Source organism: Galeopterus variegatus, unplaced genomic scaffold (assembly GCF_000696425.1).
Source record: "Galeopterus variegatus unplaced genomic scaffold, G_variegatus-3.0.2 Scaffold3029, whole genome shotgun sequence".
Classification (NCBI taxonomy): Eukaryota; Metazoa; Chordata; class Mammalia; order Dermoptera; family Cynocephalidae; genus Galeopterus; species Galeopterus variegatus.
Genome location: NW_007729140.1, coordinates 162,469 through 176,947, shown reverse-complemented (window position 1 = coordinate 176,947; position 14,479 = coordinate 162,469). Strand labels below are relative to the sequence as shown.

The following is a 14,479-nucleotide window of genomic DNA, read 5'->3' as shown; positions in this document are numbered from 1 at the left end:
GCACCGCGCTCAGCCAGTGAGCGCTGTGAGCGCACCAGTCATCCTTATATAGGATCTGAACCCACGGCAGGAGCGCTGCTGCGCTCCCAGCGCCGTACTCTCCCGAGTGCGCCACGGGCTCGGCCCTATCTTCTCTGATTTTTAACAAGCTATTTTGCAAACAGTCTATTGAAACATTCTAAAACAAAACTACAGCAAATAAATCATTTGTGGGAGGAAAATAATGGCCCTCCAAATATGGCCACATCCTAATCTTTGGAACCTGTGAATATGTTACCTTACATGGCAAAAGGGACTTTGCAGTTGTAATTAAGATGACAGACCATAAAATATGGGGATTTTCTCAGATTACCCAAGTGGGTTCAAGGTAACCACATAGTCCTTAAAATTGAAAAGGCTCGGGCCTGCCCGGTGGCGCACTCAGTAGAGTGCAGCACTTGGGAGTGCGGCGGCGCTCCTGCTGAGGGTTTGGATCCCATATAGAGACTGGTCCGCTCACTGGTTGAGCGCGGTGCGGGCGTGACACCAAGAGTTGCGATCCCGTTGCCGGTTGTGATCCTGTTGCCGGTCACGGTACGTGCACGACACCGAGGATTGCGATCCCGTTACCAGTCACGAAAAAAGACAAAAAGGAAAAAAAAAAAATTGAAAAGGCTTGCAGAATAGTAAGTCAGGGATATGAAACAGAAGAAAAGGCAAAAGAGATATGACCTGAGAGAATGACTGAATATGCCATTGCTGGCTTTGAAGATGAAGGAAGGAGTCACAAGCCAAAGAATACAGGCAGCCTCTAGAAACTAGGTAAATCCCTCAGTGATAGCCAGCAAGGAAACACAGACCTCAATCTTACAAATGCAAACAACTGAATTCTGCCAACCAACTGAATGAGCAAGGAAACAATGATTCCTTAGTGCCTACAGAAGCTGGTACAGCCCTGTGAACACTGATTTTAGTGGTGAGGACCATGTCTGATTTCTGACCTACTGAACTAAGACAATAAATTTGTATTGTTTTACGCCATTAAGTTTGCAGTAATTTATTACAGCAGTAATAGAAAATAATTATAATATTTATTATTCATTAATAATTCACCATTTATAACTTTTTCTAATCAACTTCAAGATAGCTTGGGCAGAAATACTGTCTTCATTCTTTTATTCCCATCCTTAATCAAGCATACTACTTGGCTGGTAGTAGATGCTCATGATACAAATGCAAAGACAATATATTCAAATGTAAAGTTTTTCTTTTTAAAAGTACTTTTGATTACTAAAATCAAAATATATCAAATATATTTTTATAAAAAATTTTGATTTTTTAAAAATTTGATTTTTAAAAAATCAAATATTAATATTCATTAATCTAGACAATACAAAAGAAATTACTTACTTTGAACCCATCGGTAAAGTCTTTCATAAGCTGTTTCTTGAAGCAAGGCCATTTGTTCCATAATTTCTAAACTAAAAAAAATTAAAGATTTATTAAAATTTAAACTTTTAGTCCATTACATCTAAGCACCTAATAATTTTGCTTAATTACGGAATGATTTGGCTACAGCATATCAACTTTTTTATCATTTTATGGAATGATTTTTCAATAATTTTTTTACAATTAAATAAATGTTAAATTTTAATACCATCACTTACTTATCAACTGCTGTTTTAGTCTAAACATGTCAGGGTATAACTTCCCCCTTTTCCAAAGGTAAATAAAGATTAAACTCCTAATTTACAAAATGTCATACAGTTTCAAAAAGAATCTAGATGTCTTTAAAATTTTGGAAATGTAAGCAGCAACGCAATTAGACAAATGAACAATTACTTACCCTGCTGTTTGCTGGTTTGTACGCAAGAGAACTTTGACATCATTATGAATCTGCTTTACTCTTCCCAGTGCCTTGAAAAAATCCTTTAAAATTAAGAATATGACTTTAAAATGCCCATGTTTTCAGGTAAAATTACATTACTCTAAACTGAAAAATCATAACAAAGAGAAAAATTCTTTCATGTATTCTAATAAAGCCTTCCTATACTGAGCTCAACCTTCTCTAAATTTTTATACAAGGTGTAACAGATATTTACTTATATTTTAAAACATATATTAACTCAATGCCAACTATGTACCAAATAGTGTGCTAGTTGCCAAAGATATAAAATTTATAAAGACCAAAATCCTGTCCTCAAGAAATGTACAGCTTAATGAGAGAGAAATGCAAACCTAAATATTACTATGCAAAGAAAAACATACTATGTTTTACACATGTTATGACTTAAGCTGGCAATCTTATTGCTGAGGATGATGGTTCATATATCTGTTATATACCATTCTTCCCCCTCTTCTAAGAGCAGAATGCAAGGTTGGATGCATAAATGATGCTGATTAAATATATAAGAGTTAAATGATGACAAACTGATGACTGATTTTTTTTGTTTTAGAAAAATATATTGGAGCCTTAGTTTCCAGAATGCTACAAATAGTGTTCCAACCATGAGAGAAAATCAACTAAAAATAGGCCTTAGACATGGTGATGCAGATTTTCTTCATAAGCTTTGTTGTACTCCTTGACTTCTAAAAATAATACTCGTATTACTTTGAAAAAAACAAAAAGTAAAAAGCAATTAAAATATGCATCCTAATTTCCAAATTTAAAAATATCTTCAGATCAAACTTTTTTCTCTATGGGGAAATAGTGCTTCAAGAAAGCAATGTATAACATCTGTTAACTGCTACACTTTAAATGATTTTAACAGAATGCAAAGATACCTCAGTAATAGGTCCATCCCTTGTACCTCGGAGAAGACTCATTTCATCAGAAGTCAGTTGGAACTTGGATAAGAAGGCATCTGCAACTTGTGCTCTTATTTCTAATCTTTGACTACAATAAAAAAAAAAAAAAAGAAAAATCAAGCATGCTATGCATTAAAACGAATTATATCTCTTATACAACTTTTTAAAACAAAGGTGTGAGAGACTCTCAATATCTTTGAAAGCCTTGTTTCTCCCTCAAAGCTAGAAGCTCTTGTCAGGCATGAGGGTGATAAAATTAGCTGATATTGTTCTACCACAGATACTTGCACACAGTAAAAGGAGTTGATAATGACACAAAAGAAAAAATAAGTTCACAAATTGTTCCTGTATTACAAATTTTCAGCCACTTACAAGTACTTGAATAGCTCAACTTAAAATTTACAAGGTTACTTTCTGGGAGGAAAATATGCTCATTTTTTCAACCAATTTCTTCTCAGTCACTAAAAATTCCTAAGCTTCTGAAGTTTTCACATGAAGTGCATAACAACCAAAAATCAGGTCTATCAGTGTTCTGGGAGGAAAATATGCTCATTTTTTCAACCAATTTCTTCTCAGTCACTAAAAATTCCTAAGCCTCTGAAGTTTTCACATGAAGTGCATAACAACCAAAAATCAGGTCTATCAGTGTTTTATTTTAGGTTAAAAAGAGAAGAGTTAAGAACTCTTTTACTAATTCTTCATAAATCGATAAACTGACTTCTCCATTTTGGTCTTCCCCACTTTTTCTACATAATTTAGTAATAAAAACAATCTTTTAAATTATATTATCTGAATGCAACCCATCTAGACTAGCTGACATTTAGAAAAAGGCACACTATGGACTAGCATACAACATGCAAGGACCTAAGGAACTAGGCAGGATCACCATCTAAAAGCAAGTCAGGGACACCAACTACCTGAACAAAAACTCAACATTCCTGGTTTCTGTATCTTATATCTGAAGGTATATAAACAAAATTATAAAAGCATTTCACTAGTAGCATTCACAGGGTAGTAATATTCCACATCAAAAAACAGTTAAATGAGAATGAATAAAAATAAACATTTACATTTTTTGTAAGACAGTACAACGCATCTATCTTTGTTTTATCTGTACGTTTGAAGTTGGGAGATTTTAAAATCACAAAGTCAAATGCTTCTGAGTAATATGGAAATTTACAAAGAAAAAGTCCTCTAGGTGGCAGTAACATTCCATTTATCTCAAATGATAAAGTAAATCACCTAATTAAGTCTACGCAGATTTAAATGGCTTGTGTTCTTAATTGCTTTATTAGTTGTACCTTCAAGTTACATTAACAGATTTTGTTCTATACTCTTAGATAAAGCTCCAATCATTACTGTAAAGGATTTAAAGTAATTATAAAACTTCATAAAATTGTTTAAGACTATATACAGTAATCATTTCAACTAAAACCTTTTTTGGAGCTTTTTTGGATCTATCTTTAGAATTTATTTTTATTAGGCACAAAGAAAAAACTAGTTTCTTTAGTTCATAGTTTCATTTTGTTTTAAGCAAAATTAGTGTTATTTATCTTAATCATGACCCTTAATCATTAAAATTCATTCCAAATAATATGGTTGACTGAATCTAAATATCAATCCACGAGAAAAAGACTGACTCATAGGTACTATATCTACAAAAGAGATGGTCCAAAAATATTTTTAACAATGGCCATACTGCTAAAACGACTTGGTATCTCAAGATGGCAACTTTTGAAGTAGTGACAATAAATTATAATATATTTTTAAATCACATTACTCTTTAGTTTTACTATATTCTGTATACTGAATATTAGTATAAATTGGTATAACCTTCTTAGAGTGAAATGTAGGCAATATACATCAGGACACTTTAAAAAGTTAATAACCATTTAATTCGTTAATTACAATTCTAGGAATTTAACCTAGGGAAATAATCTGAAATGTATATAATGATTTAAAAACATTTACTGAACCATTATTTTTAGCATGGGAACCAAAATAAATATTCAATAATTTAAGAATGGTTATGTGGGTTGATTCACAAGACAAAATATAATGCCACCATTAAAAAACATGGTCTCTCAAAATAAAAATCATAGAAAAATGCACTTAAAATATTAAGTGGAAAAAAGTAAAATATAACTCCACACACAAACATGCTCATTCTAGAAGAAAATATACCAAAATGTTAGTAGCAGTTACTCTGGGTAGTGGAGTTATATCTGGTTTTAATTTTCCTTAAGTTTTATACAATAGATACATGTTAACATTATGTCAAAAATATTTTTTAAAGAACAAAAGAGTACTTTTCTACACTTAAGAGATACCTTTTACATAATTTAAACAAAAGAAAGATAAGTGAAATAGACTTTTCACTTCTGGTTGCTTCATATCTGATTGTCAATTACAATTCCTTAAGAAAAAGTATTTCCACAAGATTTCTCTTGGTCCTAAATTAGAAAAAAAGAAGAAGAAAAAGAAACTTTCCACTTTAAGTTTCTATAACATATCAAACTAAAAGTTAAAATAAACATTAAAAAAAGACTGGTTAAAAAAACTCATTATAGAGAAAATCCTATGACTAGGCTGTTGAGTTATCAGCATTTGCAGTCTCATGCCATGATTTTAAAATCTGAAAATAAAATAAATTTCTAAATCTTGTATTTTAGCATTTTAGAAACTAGGCAGTAAAGTAGTTATTTCAACACAAAAACTTTTTTAAAATACAGCAAGTACAAGTAACAAAAAAGAAACTAAACTACATCAAAATTTAAAATGTTTGTGCTATAAATGATATAAAGAAAGTGAAAAGACAAACCACAGAATGGGAGAAAATAGTTGCATATCACAAGGAACTTGTATCCAGAATAAATAAAGCACTCTTACAATTAATAAATAAAAGGCAACCCAATTAAAAAATGAGCAAAGGGTGTTATTAGATGCTTCTTCAAAGAAGATATGCAAATGGCCAATAAGCACATGAAAAGACACTCAACATCACTAGGTATTAGGGAAATGCAAGTCAAAACCACCATGATACCTCTTCATACCCAGTAGCATGGCTATAATAAAAAAGAAGATAATAGCAAGAATCTGCAGAAATTGGAATCCTCACACATTGCTGGTGGGAAAACTGTGTATCTTTGGAAAACAGTCTGGTAGTTTCTCTAACAGTTAAACATGGAGTTATCATAAAAAAGCCAACAATTCTACTCCTGGGTATATACTTCAGAGAAATAAAATTTTATGTATTTCTATGTACATAATTATTCATAGCAGCATTATTCATTAACAGTCAAATAGTGGAAATAACCCGAAAGTCTATCAACTGATGAATGGGAAAACAAAATATGGTGTATCCACACAATGGGAATACTATTCAGCCATAAAAAGGTTGACACAACATAGATAAGCCTTGAAAATATTTATGCTAAGTGAAAGAAGTTAGACACAAAAGGCCACATATTGTATGATTCCATTTATATGAAAGGTCAAGAATAGGCAAATCTAGATATGGTGTATCCACACAATGGGAATACTATTCAGCCATAAAAAGGTTGACACAACATAGATGAGCCTTGAAAATATTTATGCTAAGTGAAAGAAGCTAGACACAAAAGGCCACATATTGTATGATTCCATTTATATGAAAGGTCAAGAATAGGCAAATCTACAAAGGCAGAAAGTAGATTAATGGTTGACTAAGGCTGAGGGAGTGACTGCTAATGGTCACCAGGTTTCTTTCTGGGGTAGCAAAAATTTTCAAAACTTATGATGATGGTTGTACAACTCTGTAAATATACTAAAAACTAATGACAGACGTACTTCGAATGAGTGAATTTTATAGTATGTAAATTATCTCAACAAAAATATTTTTAAAATAAAAAAACTACTTTTTGATATACAATTACTTTGACATCCTAATACAATACTGGTGTTATAACTGTACAAAATACAGCTTACAAAAGTGTCTCAGTCATCTAGTTTGATACTTTCATTCCTTAACTTTGATTTTAGTATAAGCAAAGTCACTATTATTCGTATAAAAAAGAATTTTCAAATCATAAGAAATATCATAGGCAATGTCAGCAATAACTACTTAAAATGTTAAAGTAACCAAGTGAACATATTCAATTCAATAAGTTTGTCATGTAGAAAGCACTGGGTACAAAGAGCATTAATGCACTGCCCTTGCTATCCAGTTAAAATAGTCAAAGGCCATAGAGTCCAGCAAGTGTTTAGGAATTACAGAGCAGAAGATAAGCGCTATAACAGCAACACGTCGGAGTACAAAGAAGGAACTGATTAATTTTTTTTCTGGTGACTGAGTAAAAGTTCCTGGATGAACATGGAAAATAGATAATAGAACCGTAAAATACAAAGGTGGCTTAAATTCCTTGTGAACTGAACTATTTTTCAAAGTAATAAAGACTTTCTTTGAAACATATATATGTACATATATAAATATATAAATTCTCAAGGAACATATAAATGCATGTACACACACACACCCCACACAGAGTTGCCTAAAATTCAGAAATTTTGTAAAATATTTTGAAATGTATGATGAGCATAAACAACAGTGGGACCTTAAAGGATAAATTAGTTTTCAACAAATGAATTTTGGAAAATGGAATTCCAGACTGAACAAACAAGAATGTAGAAAAAGTCTACCTGCTGAATAAATGTAGTTAAATCAGGAAATAAACAGCGTATGATGTGTGCCCACAAAAAGAAAGCTCTTGTGTATTGGGGGAAAGAAAACATAGCTAGATCAGACAGAGGTTTTACTTTAAAAACAATCCATACAACCTCCAATCCCGATTTTAAAAATGTTTGAACCAAAGGTCGTTTTCAAATTTTTCCTTACACCGTTTCCTTTACAGCATGATCATCATAATCGCAAAAAAAGGATAAGCCATACCATGCTTTACCCCCAAATTTTCATTTCTGGTGCAATATACCTAAGTGAAATAAAGTTTTTATAATCTATCTGAGGTAGATCCCCACATTAACAATAACTTCTTTTGGAAAGTTCAGATATTACTACTATGTACAAATGAGGAAGAAAGAAAGGAGATGTGATGCTCCCTGCATTCCCCTAACTTTTTATTAGGCAACAAAAGAATATATATCACATATGCCACTGTAATATATTTTTACATGTATATTTGTGCAAAATAAATAGCTTTATATTTTCATGTTACCAACTTTGAAACCTGAATTAAAGCAGTTTGCAGCAACACATTAAAATAAATTAAAACTATTAAAAACTGAAATAGTAAATAAAAGGAAACAGTGAGAAAGTAAGTAATATAGCTAAGGAAAGCTATTGCAATAAGCACAAATAGATCTAAGCTTCCTACTCTTCAAAGCAAATGTAGAAATAAGATGTGCTACACAGATTAAATTGTCTAATAAAAGAAGGTTATAGAGCGCTAACATTCATTAATGTTTGCCAGTGTGTTCAGCACTTTATGTAAATCATTTTATAATCACAAGCCTGTCACATATATATTACTCGCTTTTTTCAGATGTGGAAGCTTAGGCTAAGAGAGGTTAAGAAAGAACCTGTACACAATTAAAAACCTAATGAGCTCTTATTCAAGATTTAGATTAGAATTCAGGTTTTTGTCTTCAAATCCTATTCTTTCCATTTCAATATTCTGAACCTAAAGAAAAAAATAAAAACATAAATATTCTCCAGAGTCTATTTTTCCGAGTTCAGAGAGAAATTTGGCTGGTGGGCCTTTACAAAAAACAATAAAAATATAAAGAATAGTGATTTCAGTAGTATTAAAAAATACAGAGGTGTATTCATGTGGATATAGCCTTTCCTGATCATCAGTGAAACCCATCTTCTGACTACCGATTAAAAATTGGGGGGAAAATGTCCTGTGAAGACAACTATACATCTAGCTTTACCTATTAGAGCATCAGCTGTCACATGACTGTCTTCCTCCTAATCCAGCTGGAAAAATATTCATGTCATTTATACATTTGTCTGAATAAAAATATCATGTCATACAAATAAGCCCACAGCATTTCTATTTCTAAAGCTAACTACTTATTTAACAGAGTTTGTTAAAAAGAAAAGATGGAAATAAATACACACACATAAAAGTACGAGTAAAACTGGGAAATATGAGTAAGATTGGTTGATTACACCAATGTCATTACCCTAATTGTGATATCATACTATAGTTTTGCAGGATGTAATCATTGGAGGAAACTGGGTAAAGGCTACATGGGATCTCTGTAATATTTTTTACAACCACATATGAATCTACAATTATCTTGAAATAAAAAGTTTAATTTTAAAAAGTAAGAACGTTTTTTCAAAGTTTAACAGTTAGGAGATAAGAGAATAAAGGTAGGAGGTGTGGGAGGCATCCCAAGAAAAAGATATGAATAATATTTTGGCTAAGGCAAGGCTTTTCAAATTACAGTCTCTGGGCCATTTGCACAGAAATACCTGAGACATGGTTAAATGGACAGAGTCCTGAGCCCAACTGAAGATCTACTGAATCAGAAAATGGCTGTCTACTCTGAAGCAATCAGAATTTCTGAGGATGGATGTCAGAATTTGCCATTCTATCCAGCTCCCAGGTGGTTCTTACGTTCACTCTGATAAGGTAGAGTACATGAACAGTAGCACTGTGTGTAAAGAATAGGAAGGAAAATTGGGATAAAAATCACAGATGGCTCCAAACGACATCTAATATCAGACTAAATATGTCCTGTGATAAACACTTTGAAGAAATAATTGTTTAAGTATAATGGATACAAAATTCTTGCTTATACTGAGTAAAAATTTGCAACCTGTAAATTTGTCCTTTGAGAATTCCAATCCCAGCAGCGATACAGAATAAATGTAGCTCTTCTGCAAATAGGATAGCTCATCAAATACGTGAAGACAACCATTAGTCCCTCTTAGTCCTATACTTCTAAATAAATAATTCTATTTTTGTCGAACTCTGTGCCATTTTCTGGGACCCTTTATCATCCTATTCACCCGCTCATCAAATACGTGAAGACAACCATTAGTCCCTCTTAGTCCTATACTTCTAAATAAATAAATCTATTTTTGTCGAACTCTGTGCCATTTTCTGGGACCCTTTATCATCCTATTCACCCTCTTGTAAATACCGTTTTTTAAATCTGTATTTATTATTAGCATATTCATTCTTACAAATCGTGATATTTCTTTATGCCTTTTGCCTAACCTATCATTTCCCAAACCTCCTCCCTCCCCCCATCTCTACCATCCTTAGGTTTGTTCTCTCCTTCTGAAAGTTCAGCTTATTGTTGTGGTCTTTTCTTCTTTCCTTCATTCTTTCCTTCTTCCTCCCCCCGCCCCCCCCGCCCCACCTTCCTTCCTTCCTAGCAGTCAGTTATGAGTGAGAACATGTGGAATTTCTTTGTCTGGCTTATTTCACCTAACATAATTTTCTCCAGAGTCATCCATGTTGCTGCAAATAGCAAAATTTCACTCTATTTTATGGTTGAGTATTATTACACTGTGTATATATATCACATTTTCTTTATCCAGTCATCCATCAATGGACATTTAGGTTGGTTCCATATTTTGGCTATTGTAAATAGAGCTGCGATGAACATGGGCGTGCAGGTATTCCTTCGACATGATGATTTCCATTCCTCTGGGTATATTCCCAGTAGGGGGATTGCTGGATCATATGGTAGTTCTATCTGTAGTTGTTTGAGAAACCTCCATACTGTTTTCCATAATGGCTGTGATAGTTTACAGTCCCACCAACAAAGTAGAAGAATTCCCCTTTCCCTGTATCCTTGTTAGTATTTGTTATTCTTGGTCTTTTTAATAATGGCCAGTCTAACTGGGGCGAGAAGCTTGATTCTGCTATGTCTTACACTTAGCTTTCCTTTCCATACTTTGTCCTATTCACAATTTTTCAAGTAAGTTATCTTTGTATTCTCCCAAGTCTTTGATTAGATGTTGAAAATAAAAGGACTGAAGATAAGCCTGGAAAAAGACTAGAAACCTACCTGTAGGTCAAAATCAACTAATTAAACACCAATTTGGGGGTAGGACTCCTTAGCTATAAATACAGCTTAACTACAATGTCAACATGACAAAAGAAAATTTGGGGTCAGACCACCTAATTTCAATTTCTATCTTGGCAGTTTCTAACTGTATAACTCTGAGGAAGACACTAAACTACTCTAATTTTGGCTTGTAGAAATCATAATACAGGTAAAAGTGAATTTCACTGAAAGAGAAGATAGCTAGTAAAGAAAAAAGAGGATCTAAAAGAATGAAATTAAACTTAAAACTTTGATACTTAATTTTTAAGGTTTTTCTCTAGCATGAAGTATAAAATCAAGAAACATTATTTTATTTGCTATCCTACCTTTAACTAGTCTTAAAATGGGGCAATATTTTTATATTTTCCCACCGTCAAGCCCTTTTTTCAAACAAAATCTTACATGAAATTCTCATATATTAAATAAGTAAAAGTGAAATCGCTCTAACTAAAGTTAGAGTGCGAGGCTCTGACCTCCAAAACTCCATATCCTCCTAATTCTTGCAAAGGAACTCTAAGGTTCAATGGCCTGTAGTCTGGAAATGACAGGTATAAGGTAAGGTAGATGTTACAATATCCAATAGAATATTCCCTCTATGTGTAAAGAAAATATGGCTGCTTTGTTCTGTGCTATTTGCTAAAGAGAATATTTTAAAAATAAGGTTGGTATATAACATATTCCATTTTATTCCACTGTATATTACTCTGTTTCTGTAAGATAGAAAAGTAAGTAATATTGGTTACCATCTTAACGGCAAGAGTTCATTCCAATTAATCTGAGTCCTTTCTAGCCCTGAGACCCATGATACCCTCTTACATAAGTAACTTTGCACCTCTGAACTCTCTATAATTTCCCATTCATCTTATCTTAGTCTAAAGTTAAGAGAATTGTGTTAAGAAGGATTTAGGGCTCAATATTAAAGAAAGTCAAGACTAATAGATGTGAAACTAAGGAGTATAGGCCATGTACTTGCCATCATCGGTGTAGGGCAGTGATTTTCAAACTCTTTTGACCATAACCTACAATTAGAAGTACATCTTAAACCATTAGCAGAGACTGAAACAAAAGCTTTAGAAAATAATATTTAAACAAACTATTTTCCATTTCATCTTACTCTAATTCATTTCTTAAGGCTAGTTATGATCCACTTAAATAATTTTACAACACATTGGTCTTGACTTGCAGTTTGAAAAACACTAGCTTGATTAGGGTTAACAGACTTTTTCTGTATAAATCTAGACAGTAAATATTTTAGGCTTTGTAGGCCACATATGATCTCTGTTGTTATAACTCAATTCTGCCACTATAGGGTAAAAGCAGCCATAGACAACACATAAAAACATAAGCATAGCTGTGTTCCAATAAAACTTTACTTGCAAAAATAGATGGTGAGCTGAGTTTAGCCTGTGGGCCATAGTTTGATGACCTCTGTTCTATACTACAGTATACTGAGCTACTCTATAATAAACAGCTATGGTAGTAATATCTCCACATTACTGATCAAACACCTAGAATACTCAAAGGTTTAAATGCTGTAACCAGCTATTAAGTGGTAGAAAGGTATACTGGCATAGCGCACAATACTTTTCCCTCTGTATACTATTCCAGACATAGAGATGCACTATTTATGAGTGTTAGCTTAATACATAACCCAACATTCTACATTAATCCATATTGTACTTACCTTCATTTGCTCATTTATTCAATCAACAAATATAAGTGTACCTGTTTGTTTAAACTACTTCAAGAAGAATTTATACAGTTAACTCAATTATATCAGAGGGATTTATATCAGAGTTATCTATAATTTTCTCTCCACTTAATCTCCAAATTAATAAAGACATGACTGTATGAAGAAAAACTTACCTTTCAGCTTGAAGCTTAGTGGTTTTTACTATTAAATCTTGAGTCTGTTCCTTTGCTGCCTAAAATTATAAACATATCTATTATCAGTACATTCCAATTGTATTTCAGAAGCCGAATACTACCACTTACTGGAGCTCAGACTTAGAGCAAATGAAAACACTGTACAGAAATCAAAAGTTTGAAAAAGGCCCAAGTAACTGAAATGGATGTTTCAGGCTCATACACTGCTTTTATAAGAGGAATTCACTCAGCGTTCTCAATACACACATAATGCTAAGATTTACAAGAAGAAAATCAGTATCCAGATGCTGACTAAGGAACTTAATAGTTCATGACACTTTGTGTAAAACATAAGCACCGGAAGAGCAAATTAAAGATGAAGAACATGACTTCAGTTATGGATGTGTTGAGCTGAAATACCACGAAACCTCTCAAATTAGGTCACTAAAATGTAGTGTGGAGCTCAATAGACATGATGGAGATAGAGATAAAAATTTGAGAAGTTGGAATATACAAACTATCTGCACAAAGGATTTTGGTGAGGATTGGAAATAGCCCTATCTAAACGACACAGAGCTGTTCCTGACCAAGTTTCATACTAAGCAATGCTCCGTCCTCCAAGCCAGAGCCGAAATGATCAGGAATGAAAGATTATCCAAACATTTACAAAATGGACTCAAATAGATCAGAGTAGCCAACGAGATTGTCTCTCTCAAAGACCCAACTGGAAAATACTACAAAAATAAGGCAGCAAGCAATAAGTGAAACAAGTAGTCACACGGCAGGTAGACACGGGGTTCATGCCTTAAAGGGACATGGAATTCTTGATGCAGAATTATGCATAAATTAAGTCACCAGTAAGCAGAAACGACAAAGTAGACAAAAACACATACAGTAGAGGGTAAGTCAGTCTGTTAAAGAGAGAATACCAGAGTAAACACCTGAAGATACTGGATCATTTTTCATGCTGGAACACTACTATAAAGAGCCAAGCTTCTGCTGCTAAGTATTCTAGTGCTGCCTTAGATCTAGACACCCTAGTTCTGGGTTTTTAGAAGCCTCATCCTCTATGAACTCTGTTCTCAGATTGTCAGTGAAATTCACTAATTGCTTCCTATGCATCAATAACAGAGCCCCATCCCAACCTCTAGTGAAGCTATTTTGAGTCTGTATTCCTTGCAATCAAATTATGAACCTAGCAAAAATAGTGGATATTTTTAAGAAAATAGATTTGAACCTAGATAATTCAGCATATCACTGATTTTTAATAAATGGAGCTGAACAAATGGCTCCCAAGGTACTCTTCAAGAATTATTAGCCTCCAAATCCAATAACTTCTTCAAATGTTTATATTTCCTAATATCATTTTGCTTTAAAGTTCCACTTCCACCCTTAGACATTCTTGCTTTGTATAATTTTTTCAAATATAGTATTTTCTCAATTCTAAGAAACATTTACATATCAGTATTTCTGGAAAAAAAAAGAATGCTTCACAAAATCAGTATCAAAAAACATTTAATAGCCTCTTTTTAGTCCCAGGCATTATTAAATTGACATTGTATCTTACAATCAATACTGTCTGTTAAACAATGAAATATGATATGTTAGTATAATGTTATGCAATATGAATTTGCTAATATTTTTTGCATATTTCCTGACTCTTCCCTTATAAACTATGATAATAATTCCAAAAGAATATTTAATAATACTAGTGAAGATTATTATCCTAAAACAATTTATAGTTAATTTATCTTAAATG

At 32.9% G+C, this 14,479-nt stretch overlaps 1 protein-coding gene across 1 annotated transcript in view; it reads right to left on the bottom strand.

Moving 5' to 3' along the window:
• COG6 (component of oligomeric golgi complex 6) overlaps positions 1-14,479 on the bottom strand; it is an 86,491-nt gene that overhangs the window by 60,470 nt on the left and 11,542 nt on the right. The window contains exons 4-7 of the mRNA XM_008583758.1: positions 12,721-12,779; positions 2,764-2,875; positions 1,826-1,908; positions 1,390-1,460 (exon numbers count right to left, since the gene is read on the bottom strand). Coding sequence (XP_008581980.1) covers positions 1,390-1,460; positions 1,826-1,908; positions 2,764-2,875; positions 12,721-12,779 — 325 coding nt within the window. The remainder of the gene's footprint in view (positions 1-1,389; positions 1,461-1,825; positions 1,909-2,763; positions 2,876-12,720; positions 12,780-14,479) is intronic.